The following is a 15,663-nucleotide window of genomic DNA, read 5'->3' as shown; positions in this document are numbered from 1 at the left end:
AAGCCATGTGCAAGTCATGTAGTTATTTCACTGATGGCATGGTCTTCTTTGGCAGTGAACACACACATTAACAGCAATGCAGCATGTACTTTTCCACTTCATCATGACCATGGGAACTTCTATCTGGTTTACAGCTGTTTGAAACCTAATATAGGTTATCCTCTCATTAGAATGTGTCTTCCTGGAGAGCAAGACTTAAATACTATTCATTTTGTATGCCTCAAACTTAAAATAGTGCTTTGCACAAAATAAGCACTTGACAAATTTTTTTCCTTCTTTCCTTCCTTCCTTCTGAAAAGTCTATTTTATGTGTGTATATGTGCACATACACATAGCCACACTTGTGTACATACAACCATGTGTGTACATAAATATAGCCATGTCTGTATGCACACACACAAACATGCATGTGTGTGTCTATAGACATGTGTGCGCACGTGTGTTCCTGTTTTTGATCCTCACATCAGTCATCTCTGTAATTTAATTTTTTTAAAAAAGGTCTCAAAATTAGAATGCTTTCAATGTCATTTCCACAAGTCTAAAGAGTGTGGTTTTTCACTTTATTAATTTTTATTAGGTTCACTGCTTCTCCTATTTTTATCTGACTTGTAGGAGGTAGGGAGGTCTGCATCATCCGTGGGTTTTCCAGCAGGAAAGGGCTTGGAGGCCACTGAACCAAAACCCACGCACACATGCATGCATGCATACCACACACATACAAAATAGATGTGGACACAGTTTAATGGAGCCATTCATGCTACTTAACCGGTCACCCCGAATTGGGACGGACGTGAAGTGTCATGGGAAAGGAGGTCAGGCTCTTGCCAGCGGCTGCGAGCCCAGTGGATCCTGGGAATTGTAGTCCTCAGAGCGCCAGGAATGCCACAGCCTGGGAAGAGCCTGCCTACCCTCCCCGGAAGCCTCCAGGCCCTCCAGCTGGTGGGAGCCGCACTTCCTGAAAGGGCTCAGGCACAGCCGCGACAGCTACAGAGGCAGCAGCAGCAGAGGCAGAGCCTGGGCCGGGCCAGGCCCAGACCGTGTAGGGTAGGGGTAGAGACCTTCTGACCCCCTGGATCCTTTGGAGTAAGTTCTTTTAACCCTTTCTCTTAACTCAGCAACATAAGCCAGGGTTGGGGGCCAGGGGGGACGGGTACACTGGGGAGGGCTGGCAGGCTCTGTGGATGCAGCCTCAGTTTCTCCCCCTGGCTTCTGTGCATGCCCTCTGCATACAGTAGGACGCAGGGGGGTGGTCGCCCCAATTCGGCTCCCTGGGAGGGAGGAGGAGGGCATCATCAGCCCCTGGGTGTGGGAGTGATGCTGGGTTGGTCAGGATGGCCCATCCCCCTGCTCTCTCTGACTGGGAGGGGGCTAGCTGGAGAGCCCCAGCACAGCAGCTGCATCTCCCCTCCCTGATCTGCAGAGGAGGGTGCCGACTGCTGCTGGCTTGGGAGGAGGGGGGTGGTTTGCCAGGCAAGGACTGGCTTAAGCTCTGGGTAGCCCCCTTGGCAACTGGCAAAAATGGTGCCCATTATGTTAATAGTTGTAGGATTATCTCTTTGCATTGTTGGAAGGGAAGCCCAGTGTCTGATAACCATCTTTTTAAAATGCCATCTTCCTTGCTAGAATACCCAGCAATATCTGGCATCCTAACAATAATACCTCTAATGATAGTCATTTCGTCTTACACATCCTTAATCTAGGGATCTCAGGGTGTTTTACAAGCTTTCAATCTCACAGAACCTGTTTAAGGTAAGTATTATTTACTAAAGTACTAAAAAGAACCCTGGTTTCAGTCGTCATTGACATGGGTACTCCCTTCACAAAGCAGCATAGATCACCTCAACTTAGTTATGTAGCTATAAATTTCAGCACTCTGCTGAATTCTGGTGATGAGTGACTCCAAGAACCAGAGTTCAAATCCCATGCTGCTGAAACTTCCTTTATGACCTTTGGCAAATCACCCAACCATTCCTTGTCTGTGTTCTTCATCTATAAAAAAAGGGTGTTGAACTGAATGGTTTCTGAGATATCTTTGAGGCTATCAATTGACTGACTACCTGTGTAACCTTTGCCAGCCATTGCCCATCTGCAGGCCTCAATTTCCTCATTTGTGACATGGGGAGGTTGGACTAGCTGACTTCTGAGAGTCTTTCCAGGTCTAGACCTAAGATCCTATGAACTTTGGTTGTCAGACCAAGGTTGTCAGATCCCTGGCTTCTACTAGAAACTTTTCCAGCTTCACCAAAGTGGAAACTTGGTTTTTCCAGACCCTGACATTACTTAGCCCTCTGCTGATGCAGCCAGGGTCACCACAATAAGCATTACAGGAAGTGGTATTTGTAGTGAACAGAAGGTACCTGACTCTGATGGTGCCCCATGAGCCTTGGGTGGCTCTGTTCATGAATGGCATGTTGGCCAATGAAGAGTCCCTAGTGAAGGCAGAGAAGGATTTGCCCAAATCAGCAAAAAAAAATCCATGCCTCAGGAAGATGCAGATCCTTTGCAGTTCTGAATGAGCCACCCACCAGAAAAGTGGCTCAATTCACAAATCTATTAATAATATAAAATGGAGCAATCATTTTTGCCCATTAAACAAAAAAAAAATAACAATTTTCAATTGTTGTTTAGTCATGTCCAACTCCTCGTGACTCCTTTTGGGGTTTTCTTGATAGAGATATTGGAGTGATTTGCCATTTCTTTCTCCAACTCATGTTACAGATTAGGGAAACTGAGGCAAACAGGGTGAAGTGACTTGCTCAGGGTGACACAACTGCTAAGTGTCTGAAGCCAGATTTCCAGGCCTTGTACTACAGTGCCACCCAGCTGCCCAGTTTTCAGTTGTAAACCCCTTTAAACAATGAGCCAAAGCATGGTTTGTATCAAGGGAAAGGGAGGAAACAATTAACAGTCATTTATTAAACACCTACTATGTGCCAGGCACTGAGGATGCAAAGATAAAAATTAAACAGTCTCCTTTCTCAAGGAAGTAGGGAGACCTACCTACTCACTGCCTTCCTTCTGTCCATGATCTCCAATTCATCCACTAGATAATTTGTTGGTATTCAGTTGTTTTTAGGTTGTCTCTTCCATTAGACTGTAGACTTGAGAGCTGGGATTGTCTTTTGCCTTTCTGTCCCCAATACTTCCTACAATACCTAGCACGTAGTAGGTATTTCATACCTGAATATTGACTGACTAGCTGTGTGATCCAGGATAAGTAATTTAACTTATTAGTGCTCTAGGCCAGTGGGGTCAAACTCAGATAGAAAGTGAGAGGAAGGGCACTCTTCTCTGTGTAAGAATCCCATAGACAAGCCGCACAACGACTAATTTTAAAATGTAATTTTATCTGTGTTTTATTGTATTTTTATTTATTTTGTTAAATCCTTCCCAGTTACATTTTAATGTATTGGGGCTGCACTCAGTGGTATTTTAATCTGGCCCTGGGCTGCATGTCTGACACCTGCTCTAGGTTGCTTCCCAAGAGGCAGAGGAGGGGCTGACTGCATTAGTGGTACCAATGAAATTATGGGTCTAGTTCCAATACCCTTTTAATTGGGTAACAATCGTTGCTACAACAATTAATTCATTGTAGATGCCTAATAAATGCTTGGTGATTGAACGATTATGGTCTGTGAGCCTGCACCAGGCACTTTACTTTCTGAACCTCAGTTTCTCTATCTATTAAGTGAGGGAGGCATATCCTTTTATTCTGATATCCTGAGTTCAAATGTGACCTCAGACTCTCACTAGCTGTGTGACCCTGGGCAAGTCACTTAACCCTGTTTGCCTCAGTTTCCCTAATCTGTACAATGAGCAGGAGAAGGAAATGGCAAACCACTCCAGTATCTTTGCCAAGAAAACCCCAAATGAAGTCATGAAGAGTTAGATGTGACTGAAAACCCACTGAATTAAACCCTTACTTTTAGTATATGTTCTCACTTTTTACTTCAGTGAGAAAATTGAGACCATCCGTCATGGAATCTCCCCATCCCTGCCTAAGATCCTTCTATTTCTCAAAGAGACTGAGCATGTGAGGTGGCTGGTGAAAATGTCCTTATCCCCATTTTGTTCTTCAGTCATTTCAGTAATATCTTGCTCATGGTGACCTTATTTTAGGTTTTCTTGGCAAAGATCCTGGAGTGGTTGGCCATTTCTTCTCCAGCTCATCTTAACAATGAGGAAACTGAGGCAAATAGGGTGAAGTGACTTGCCCAGCTAGTAAGTGTTTGAGGTTGGATTTGAACTCAGGGAAATGAGCCTTCCTGACTCCTGGCCTCTCTTCTGCCCTATCCCCATTTTACTGTTAAAGAAATCTAACCTCCGAGAGTAATTTGGACAAGGTTATAATGGAAAAGCTTAGACTCCTTCTAGTCCTCTAATTCTGAATACATTTGCAGGGGTGGGGCTCCATTCATTGTCCTACCCAACTTAAAAATAATTACCTTTGTTAGTAAGGACACTGCTTTATGGAATCAGTAAGGATTGCCAGTGTACTGTATATGCCTGCTTCCTTGAATCAGTCAAAATCTTTGATTACTCTGTGACTTGGGCTAACCCTGGAGAAATTGTATAAAAAAAACCAGATAGAGATTCCATCGAGCTAAAGAGGAAGGAGTGAGGCCATACAGAACTGAGTCCAAAAGAAATAGCGGCCCCAGGGCCACCCCAGAAAAGTGAAAGAGGTGGGGCTGAGCTATTTTGAAGAAGGGAGATAATGAGGTCAACCACTGGCCCTAAAGGCATCTCCAAGCCCAAGGCTCCTGCTTGTACAACCACCTGGGACTCTAGGACTAAGGGAAGTTCTAAGGGAAAGGTCTGTTTTTGTCCCATCTTCCTCTCCCAGTGCCTGCCTATCCATAGGCTCTAATATAATCTGCTGCTTTGCTATTTTCAGGAACCCAAATCATGCCTCAACCTCAAAGAAGCTAGATATAGAGATAGATGTCAGTGTAAGTTATACACTTGTCACAGTTATGGGTAGGAGATGGATTCTTAAGTAAACAGGACATAGAGACAATGATAAAAGATAAAAACAGATAACTGATTACATGAAACTGAAAAGTTCTCCAGGAACAAAATTAATGCATCTAGGATAAGACAGAAAGCAGTCAAATGGGGAAAAAAATCTTTTTGTCAAACTTCTCTGACAAGAGTTTGGTATACAAGATATATAAACAGTTATTACATACATATACATCCATATATTTGTCTGCATGAATCTGTGTATATAATTATATATGCATATAGATGTACAAATGTTTGTACATCTATATGCATATATAAAACTAATAGTCATTCCCCAATAGAAAAGTGGTCAAAGGATGGGAACAGTTCTCTAAAAAATTGTAAAGTATTTACAATCACATGAAAGACTGCTCCAAGTTACTAATAATAAGAGAAATGTCAGTAAAAACACTGAGGTTTCATCTCATACTCTGCAAATTGGCAAAGATGACAAAAATGGCAACTATGTTGGAGAGGCTGTAAAATTATAGAACTGTGAAATGGTGCCTCCATTTGGAATTGTGCAAATAAAGGGCCTAAAATGGCTGTACCTTTGAACCAGAGACTCCATTACTGGAGCAACGATGGAGTTGTTTGTGCCCCAAAAAGCCATCAAAAACAGGAAAGTTCCAACATACTGTACACCAAAATATTTATAACAGCACATTTTGTGATAGCAAAGAATTGGAAACAAAATAGATGCCCTTTGATTGAGGAAATAAGCTGTGGTACATGGATGTAATGGGAATATTATTGTGCTGTAAGAAATTACATATGTGATGAATACAGAGAAGCATAGAAAGATCTATATGTACTGATGCAGGTGAAATGAGCAGAGCCAAGAAAACAATATACACAAGGATGGCAACAATGTAAACGGAAACAGCAACCACACATGAAAATCAAAACTGGATAACAAGAAAGATCAAGCCTGATTAGAATGAAAAGATACAATATGCCTCCCCAACTCCACCCCTTCGAGAGGTCTACAGGTGTTGGATATTGCATGTGTTTGGGATTTTTTTTAATGTATTGATTAGTCAACTCATCTCTCTCTCTCTCTCTCTCTCTCGTCTTTAAAAAAATCATTTGTTCTATGGCATGGCTCTCTGAGAGAGTGAGGGAAAGGGATCCTGGGGAAAATTGATTATATTAAAAAAAAAAAACCCAGAAGGCACTAATTAAAAACTTAGTTTTTTTTTTAAATTATATATATATATATATATATATATATATGCATGTATATAAATGTAAGTTAAGGCAAAGAACCCAACCTCTCCCTAAATGTTGGAAATATTCCTAACTGAGGGCTGAGAGCAATTGTGATCATATTCATAACTTTTTGTCAAAAATAAACTCCATCAATCCATAGAGAAGGGAACCGCATGGACCTTAGGGGCTATCCTCTTGCTCTAGGCTTAAATTGAACTAATTTCTATAACAGTGTTACATACTATTCTTTTCATTGTAAAGAAAATGCTTTGTAACCTGTCCAGCACCCTATAAATGTGAGCTGCTGTTATTACAACCTAACTTTTTGATATGAAACTTGATTGGTATATACAAAAATATTAAGTTTTGCTTGAGCAAAACCAAATATGCTAATTTTTTTTTCAGGTCCAGTTCATCTCATCTATTCTTGCAGCTTTGCTAGGATTTCTTCCAAGATAACAAAGGTACTTTAAAACCTTCCAGGCAAACCTCAGAGGGTGAGTACCAGGCTTCTTGGGTTAGCTTATTTGGTTCTCACAACAACTCTGTGAGGTAGGTGCTATTATTATCCCCGTTTTACAATTGAGGAAACTGAGGTGAATAGAGGTTAAGTAACTTGCCCAGAATTACAAGCTAGTAAATGTCTGGGGCCAGTTTTGAACTCTGGTCTTCCTGGCTCCAAGCCCAGTGCTCACTTTGCTACCAATCTGCCTCAAAGATTGTGGTAAAATTTTTAAACATTACTTTCTATTCAAATAAAGATGTTTTATCTCTCTTTTATTATTACTGTTCTTTGTCTTATCACTTTCATTGATCTCTTACTAAGAATGCAAATATAGACTGTACTCAGGGTTTATAATAAACCAGATTTGACCTGACGAGGGGTAGGGGTGGGAATTATAGCCTGTAGCTGGATCCATACAACCTATCTCTTCTCTCCCCCCTCAATCTGAAACCTCACGTGCCCCTCCCTAGAGTGGATTTTACCACCTACTGATTTGCTGCCTCATAAATACGAGGAAGCCGCTGTTAAGAATAGGTTGTAGGGGGTGATGTCATTTGGAAGCACTAGGATACAGTTACCCTCCTGGGCTTGGAATGTGCCTAGAGAGCTGAGAGGCGGTTAACATTTCCTTCCTGGAAGAATGCTCTGGTATCTTGACTCATGGAAGATCTTGCAGTCATTTGCACTCCGAGGGTCTTTTAATCCCTAGCACCTGAAAGAAAAGCCTTTCCAGATAGGTCAGCCACAGAAGGGTAAGCAGTAAGGGAATAAAGTTGGAGACCTTTGAATATTTCCACTGATGATCGTAAAATCTGATAGCCACAGATCTCAGAACAAAAATCTCAAATCACCCAGCTCCCTACCTTTAGGCAGATGAATCATTATTAATTCTGGTTTCATGAATGAGCGAAGGTAGGGGGTGACTTATCTACAATTACACTGCTAGCCATGGGGAGAGTGGGTCTTACCCCTGACTGCACTCCTTTCTAACTTTAAGCCATGCTAGGAGATTATGTAAAGATATCATGTTTTGAGCTGTAGTAAATTAGCCCAAATTGATTTTTTCAGCCTGTTCATTCCTGAAGGTTCACATAAACTGTACAAAAAGTTAGGTTTGGTTAAACCAATCTCGATGCATTTTTATTGAATTACAGAACAGAAGTTTCTATGTGAATATTTTATGAAATGCCATGAGAAGTAGGGGGTAGGGGTGGAGGATGTCTGACTTGTATCACTTGACTGCTTTAATTCAGATTTCTTCTTCTATAAAAAGGAGGGAATTGGAGCAGATCAGTGTTTTGGTCTCAGGACCCCTTTATACTCTTAAAAATTATTGAGAACTCCTCCAAAGAGTTTCTGCTTATATTGGTTATAGCTATCAGTATTTAGTAGAAATTAAAACACCATAGCATTACTATGAAAATAGTTTTGACCTCACAGACCCCCTGAAAGCATCGTGGGGAACCCAGGATGTCCCTCAACCACACTGGTAATTGTTGGATGAGATAATGGAGGAGTCATTCCTAGTTCTAAATACAGTAACCTTATATTTTGGCATGATCAGTACCTGGGAAAAGTAGCCATTCTTAAGACTGTGTGGTGTAGAGAAAAGGCCCTGGACTTAAGAGTCTGGAAAACCTGGGTTCAAAAACCATACTTCCTAGCTCTGTGACTGTGAGCAGGTCATTTAATTTCTCTGTGCCTTGCCTTAAGTATTAATTGAGGGGATTAGAATCAGCTGTCTCCAAGGTCCCTTGCTGCACTGTCTAAATTCCTATCAAATTATGTAACAGGAAAGGTTAAAATACATGTGATGCCAAATATTCAGCCATGTGTATTCAAAATTATTTGGTAATCTAAGGGCCAAATATTCTGAATAAGATGTGCACCTACCTTTTTAAGCATCTCACCCCTCTGTTAGTCATAGAGACATTAATTTATTCTATTTTCATTTCTCAGATATTTTGAATCCCAGAAATTCTCTGTACAGTAGAATTTGTACAGAAGGTATAAGTGCAGTTCACAATGCAGGCTTCTCTTTGAAAACAGGGATGAATTCTGGGTAGTTAGGATCTCTCAAAGTGGTTTACGTAAAGGAGGTCCTTGAAACCCATAAAGGAGACTACATCTAGCTTTCATCTTTGTACTCTAAGGAAGAGGCCAAGCAATGTACACCAATAGAATTTGAAAGGAGTTGTAAACTCCCTATGAATGAAAGCTGTCTTGTGATTTTGTTGGAGGCCTGATGATAGTAATGCTGTCCTTTATTTACAGAGAAGGTGCCACTTGACAGCCCTTCCCCTAACTCCCATCAGTAGAGCATATCCTGAGTGTTTTGTTTTGTTTTTAATTATGATGATGGATTTGACCTCTCCACATTCCTGTCCAGTGCCCCTTGGAACTGGTAGCATGTTTGTGAGTATCCTGGAACATCCATGGCCTTGGACCAGAACTCACTTGGGAACTGAGCCCATAATTGTGGCCTCATTAGCGCCTTCTAACCAATTGAGATAATCAGCCACAGGCTCTAGAATCATTTGGGAGAGAATTTAGAGGTCATCTCTTCCAACTTCTTTGTTTTACATAAAAGGAAACTGAGGTTTAGAGGAGTTAAGTGGCTTGGCCAATACAGTGAAAGAGCTGGGATCTTTTTGCCACACTGTCATACATGACTATGTAGCTAATTCTTTTTGCCAGAGGACATTCCTGATGCATTGGAAATAACTCTGGCCTAGCAATCAAAGGGCTTGCTTTCAAGTCCCAGTTCTGAAACTTAGTAATTCTGGGGATAAATCACTTTACCTCTCAGCTTCACTTTCCTCTTCACCTACATAACTTGCACCATCAATGTAAATTTTTATTGCTATTCTCTCTCTTGCCTTTTTTTTTTTTTTTTAGCAGAACTAGCTCGATAAATATTGCTTGATACTAGAAGGGAAAACAAGCCAACAGAGCCACATTGTACTCTACTCAGAAATCAATATATTTCTCCCTCCATCCTCAACATCATGTTCTTGTTGGAAAAAAAAAAAACAAACCCAGTAAATATACTGGTTGACCATTCCTGATATGCTTTTCTCTTTTTCTGCCAATTGGTTATCCAAGGTCAATCAATCATGTATTAACTAAGTGCTGACTATGTACCCAGTGTTATTTTAACTTATGATGACAAAGTGCTGTGATCTGCTCAGCAATTAGATTCCCAGGGAGTGGGGCAGAGAAAAAGACTCTTTATATTTTGTTCTACTTGGAAATTACAAATGCATTTGGATAAATCTGAGTTGTATGGGGTTCTGGTTCTTTGTTGATTTGTTTTCTAGCACAGAAAATTTATTTGATTTAGGAGGGAGAGTGGTCTGGAAATTTCTTTTTATCATCAATGTAGTAATAGAGACTAAAGTGATTGTTTATTGCAAAAATATGGTTCATTTGTATGACAGGATTTTGTTAATTTCTCCTCATACTTCCATTGGAATGTCTTGAATCATCTAAGGAGTTATTGGTTGTCCATCTTCTGCCTATCTATTCTTTTTTCTAATGAATTTAGGAGGGGTCTACTTTTGATTGGCTCTCAGTTTGTAAAGTCCTTTGTTAACCTTGCATTGTGTTTTCCCTCTACCAGGGGCAACTTCACCAGGAAATTCCAGTGGTTTAGCTCTCCTGATTGATTAGGGCTCCTTTGTCACTTCCCCTATATTTCTAATCACATGATCATTCATATATAGATAAAAATCGAGTATTTGAAGCTCCATATGATAATTTTTTACTTCCCATCATAAAAAGACAATTCGTCAATGCATTGTTGCATGTTTTCATTGCATAGTGGTGGTAGAAATAAAAAAGTAAAAACTTAATCCTTAAGATCACTTGCGGTCAAAATAATTTTAGCTCTCTCCCTCTACTCAGGTGTGAGGAAGATGCTATGAGATCACATCTGACTAGAAGCTCTGATTGTCATAATAAATCTATGATGTCTAAGCTTGTGAATCTTCATTTATACTGCATACATACTTAAGTGTGATACTTTCAGAAAGAGCCCTAGGTTTGGAGTCAGAGGACCTGAATTCATGTCCCAGCTCTGGTCCTTACTACCTAGGTGACCTTAGCAAAGTCACCTCTCTGACCTCAGTTTCCCTACTTGCAGAACGAGAGATTTGGGCCACCAAGAATCCTAAATAGAAGAGCTATAAATCTAAGAAATTTACACTGTATTTGTATTGTCATCAAATTTTTATTCTGGAATTCATGATAATGATTTCTAACAGGTTCACCTTTTCTATTCTGTCATTAAATTATTTCCTGAAGTTTTGTTCTCTTGTATTTTCTGTTCCTAGTATTTTTTTTTTTGACCCAAAGCGATTGCGCAGCCTCCCTGTCTGTCATGGGTTGTCGAGATGTCCACGCAGCCACAGTGCTCTCCTTCCTGTGTGGTATTGCCTCTGTGGCAGGCCTCTTTGCTGGGACTATGCTTCCTAACTGGAGAAAATTGAGATTAATCACATTTAACAAGAATGAGAAGAACCTGACAGTTTACACGGGGCTCTGGGTGAAATGCGCCCGCTACGACCGCAGCAGCGACTGCCTGATGTATGATACAAAATGGTATTCCTCCGTTGATCAGCTGGATCTGCGGGTTCTTCAGTTTGCCCTCCCCCTCAGCATCGTCATCGCCATGTCTGCACTCTTACTTTGTCTGATTGGGATGTGTAACACAGCCTTCCGGTCAACCGTACCCAACGTCAAACTGGCCAAATGTTTGGTCAACAGCGCAGGCTGCCACTTGGTGTCAGGGCTCCTGTTTTTCTTTGCAGGTGTGGTGAGTCTCACCCCATCCATTTGGGTCATCTTCTACAACAATCACCTGAATAGGAAGTTTGAACCCGTCTTTTCCTTTGACTATGCAGTGTATGTCACCATTGCTAGCTCAGGGGGCCTATTTATGACCTCACTCTTGCTGTTTCTTTGGTACTGTGCATGCAAAACTCTGCCTTCTCCTTTCTGGCAGCCCCTGTACTCCCACACTCCCAGCATGCATAGCTATTCTCAGCCCTATTCAGCCAGATCTCGCCTCTCTGCCATTGAAATCGACATCCCAGTGGTTACACATAGCACTTAATGGGAGAAGAGTTTGTTTTTAAGGAAAACTTTTAAATCATTTACAAAGCAGTGTCTGCAGTCTTCACGCAATTTGTCTTCTCTCTGACTAGACAAGGTTGCCATGTTTTTACAGTCTGATCCAATGAAGTAACTTAACTATTGCTAACTAATTTTCATAAAATGTTATTTTTTAACCAAAGTCTTTCCTTTTCACTTGCTGAATTCCTTTGATAGACATCCTGGGAAGTTTTCCCATTTCTAATTCCATGTTGATACTGGAACTTATATGTGTGGGCATGTATGCTTACACATGTATGTACACACATGTATGTGTATATACATGTGAATATCACTAATTCCATGGTATATTAATGCTCGTGTTAAATTGTCCTTTTTAATTGGACTTTATACAAAACACACTTGTACATGTATGTGTACACAAACAGAAGCAATTTTTAGTGTACTTTTCTTTCAGTCACATGATCCATTCTAGAATTATCTGATCTCCCTACTTGAAAATATGAAACCTTTTATGACTCTCTCCACTCTATAGTACTTGTGTTCTCCTAGGATTAGATGTTTTAAAGATGACTTTACAGTTCAAGAATTCTTTTTATTTATATTTCATCTCATTACCATGGTTTGTTTAAAGCTAAAACTCATTTTAAGAATGATATCAGGTAGAATAGTCATAAAATTTTTTTTGAAAGAATTGTCAGCCATAATAGGAATCTATTTCAGGTTCCTGATTTTATTGAAAATTGCTTCATTTGAGTTAAATATGTACAACATAAAATATGATGGTCCTACACGCCCCTGCTGGTAGCAACGTTTTTTTCTCACCTGTGACCATCTGCCCTACAGTATTGCTGACCATGTAGGATATCTCCAGTGTGCACCTATACATATATTGGGATGGCAGGTCTGAGTAGTTTGTCTTCTTTTAACCATAATGGTTGCTGGAGAAAGGAATAACTTTTCTTTACTGAGCTTGTTGTCAACAATAAAATATAGTCATTGTGGTCAAATTCTTTGAATGAGAAAATGGTCAGGGGGTTAAAGTTTGGGCAGCATTCTATCATGCTTTTACTTGTCCTGGATTGCAACTTACCTTTGACACCAAGCAATTAAGGAATAAGTGGTCATTAAGCATCTGCCCACCATCCAGTGAAACACCATGGGGATTACAAGGAAAGACGTCACTTTAGCAGCTATAAAAAGGAGTTAGATTAGATCATCTCTAACAGGATTTCTTAGTTTGGGGTTCATATACCCCCTAAAGGAGTCCATGGATAGATTTCAGTAGGTCTGTGAACTTAGATGAGAAAAAAATTCCATCTTTATTTTTCACTAACCTTTAACTGAAATTTAGCAGTCCTTTACTTGTTTAAAAAACGAGATTCTGAGAAGGGGTCCGTAAGTTTCACCAGACTACCAAAGAGGATCCAGGACCCAAGAATGGCTAAGAACCCGTAATCTATAAGGTCTGTTTGAGATCTGTGATACCACCTCTGCCCTCAAAAAAGTTTTAGCTGAGTTGAACTGAAAAATAATGTGGCTTCATTAACACTGTGGCCACTGGGTCTTACTTATCAGATAATGGTGATAAAATCACATTTGAAGAGTGCCTTAAAGCACCTTCACAAACATCTAATTTGATGAAAAGTGATGGAGCAGTAGACTTGGGAATGTGATATAAAGAGTATTCAAAGGATGTAGAATCAGAGAACCTGGGTTGAAATCCTGATTCTGCTCCTTTTACTTAGGCATGTACCACACCTCTCTGGACCTCTTTCTAATCTGTAAAATGAGGGAGTTGGACCTAGCAGTCTCTTAAGTCCCTTTCAAATCTCTGATCATGTGCTGAGGGACACTGCACTAGATGCCCTAGTCCATCCAATTTTAGATAGGCTTAAAATTCTAGTCCCTATCAGTAAGATAGAGACTGGATATTGAAGTCCTACTAAGTGAAGACCATCAGGCCAGATGTGTGGGGAGAGGATTAAAGTTAGTAGAGAAGTCAAAATCCTGCCTTGAAAAAAAAAATCATGAGTCACTTAGGAGAGTGAAAAGTTTAAAATCCAAGAGACTCTTAATAGGATACTTTTCTTATGAAAGTAGATCACCCATGTGATCAAAGTAGAAAAATTCAGGGATGTTGGTTCTTTAGGATGCTTGCATTCAGGCTACTGAATCAATTGTACAGTTGGATAATTTGTCATACAGACAAATTGCTACTGTGTTTATAAGGAGTTTGTGGTACTACCTGAGACTGAATTTACAGAGAATTAAGTACATTGTATACAAACAATTATATCTTTGTGAAAATTTGAGTATAATTTTATCAGGGTTTGTTTTTTTTAAGAGCCCAGCTGTATTTTGTATAAATATATATAGTATATAGTAGAGAAGTGCAAACATGTAGCTTCTTAAAGTACTGTCATTTAAAGAAAAAAAGCATGTTAAGCTGTTGTTCTCAGGTGATGGTGTCTATCTTTCAGCTCCCCCCCTTGTCGGCTGTTTTCGAATATGGCCAGCTCTTCACCATCCATACCATTGACGCTGCATTCAGGAAGAGGAATGATAACTGAAATTTTGAGCTAATTCTAAACCCTTGTATTGAATACCTTCTTTGTGTCCAACACCAAGACAGGTTTTTGGAAAAAGGGGGAAGAGTAGGTAGCCTTGGGGTAGCTGGGGGACCCAAATAAATTGGTTTAAGGCAACAGTAGGCACTCCTGCTCGTTGGGCATAGATTTAAATTGTTTCATGTTTCAGTCTGTGACACCTTAAATATATTCTAAAAGTCTCTTCTGATCTCTTTCTGCATTTTCTGCTGCTTCCTTTCGTCCCTGTTTACTCGAGAGCCACAAAGCAGAGACAGCAGCTGTTTCTCTTGTTCCCTCCTTTTTTTCTAATTATTTCAAATTTGCCAGTGAATGTTTCCCAAGATGTGATCATCAACGTCTCTTCTTCCTTGGAGCCGTCTTGAGAAAGTAAGCCTTTGGGCAGTTTCTTTCTTCTTTTTTTAGCCATATCTTCTTTTTGAAAATTCTCATCAGATTATCATTGTTTGGAAGAGGAAGAGAGTGTCTCTTTCTGTGCTAAAGGCCTATTGATGTGCTACTGTTGCACTGCCTATCACAAAAGGCAGCTTAGAAAACTACCTTAAATGTTTCCCACTGTGCCATATTTGGTTTGTTTCACTATGGAAATTTTTCTTGCTAATATTTGCAAATGTAAGATAAAAGTGCAGTACATTTTCTGTAAACTGTGAGGTGACTTCTAGACACACCTAATTCTGAGCCCTATTTCTGTATGTTTATTAAAAGATGTATTTTTACAAACTTTCGTACCAACTCTAGTTCTTCTTTAATGTTTAGATGTGAATGTTTGGGAACACTTGAATAAATATGGTCTCCCCAGTATGCTTGGCTTAATGCTAAAGAGACAAGTCAGGAAGAGTATGTTCATCAGTATCAATGGATCTCAATCAACTGATGGGGATCATATTGTAAGTGGGAGAAAAGTTTTCATAATTCAGTGATCTGGAGGACTAGGTTACTAGATGTTTATTGCAAAGCTGATAAGGATCCAAGCCAAAGGTGATCTACCTTTTAATCCACATCTGCCAAGAACCTTGTCCCATTGACCGCAAACACTGTCTTTACTGGACATAGTAGCATCAGATTGGCCAATCATCTGCAGTTATGTAGCATGGTTCTCCCTTTTAGAACAGCCTTCCTCTGTGATTAATATCTAGGATGTATTTGTATTTTCAATACTTAGTGCGCAATGCCTGTCTGACACCTATAAGTAGTTAACAAATGTTCGTTCATTGA

At 40.0% G+C, this 15,663-nt stretch overlaps 1 protein-coding gene across 3 annotated transcripts; it reads left to right on the top strand.

The window, feature by feature from the left end:
- The first annotated feature begins 902 nt into the window (after window positions 1-902).
- CLDN12 (claudin 12) lies at window positions 903-15,168 on the top strand. Of its 3 annotated transcripts, none has more exons than XM_072651538.1 (4): window positions 903-1,083; window positions 6,625-6,716; window positions 11,059-11,535; window positions 14,323-15,168. In XM_072651538.1, exons 3-4 carry the CDS (start codon window positions 11,106-11,108, stop codon window positions 14,379-14,381), a joined length of 489 nt encoding a protein of 162 aa, XP_072507639.1. In that variant the 5' UTR covers window positions 903-1,083; window positions 6,625-6,716; window positions 11,059-11,105; the 3' UTR covers window positions 14,382-15,168. The 3 variants fall into 3 exon arrangements, with proteins under 3 accessions (XP_072507639.1, XP_072507638.1, XP_072507637.1); XM_072651537.1 differs by having other exon boundaries at window positions 904-1,083; window positions 11,059-11,540; XM_072651536.1 differs by having other exon boundaries at window positions 906-1,083; window positions 11,059-15,168.
- The last annotated feature ends 495 nt before the right edge of the window (window positions 15,169-15,663 follow it).

The sequence above is a fragment of the Notamacropus eugenii genome, chromosome 3 (assembly GCF_028372415.1).
Source record: "Notamacropus eugenii isolate mMacEug1 chromosome 3, mMacEug1.pri_v2, whole genome shotgun sequence".
In the NCBI taxonomy this organism is placed as follows: domain Eukaryota; kingdom Metazoa; phylum Chordata; class Mammalia; order Diprotodontia; family Macropodidae; genus Notamacropus; species Notamacropus eugenii.
The sequence above is the reverse complement of the archived record's forward strand: the minus strand, read 5'-3'. Positions and strand labels throughout refer to the sequence as shown.

Coding starts and splice junctions, on each gene's coding strand:
- CLDN12 (XM_072651536.1), top strand. CDS start 11,106: ATGGGTTGTCGAGATGTCCACGCAGCCACAGTGCTCTCCTTCCTGTGT.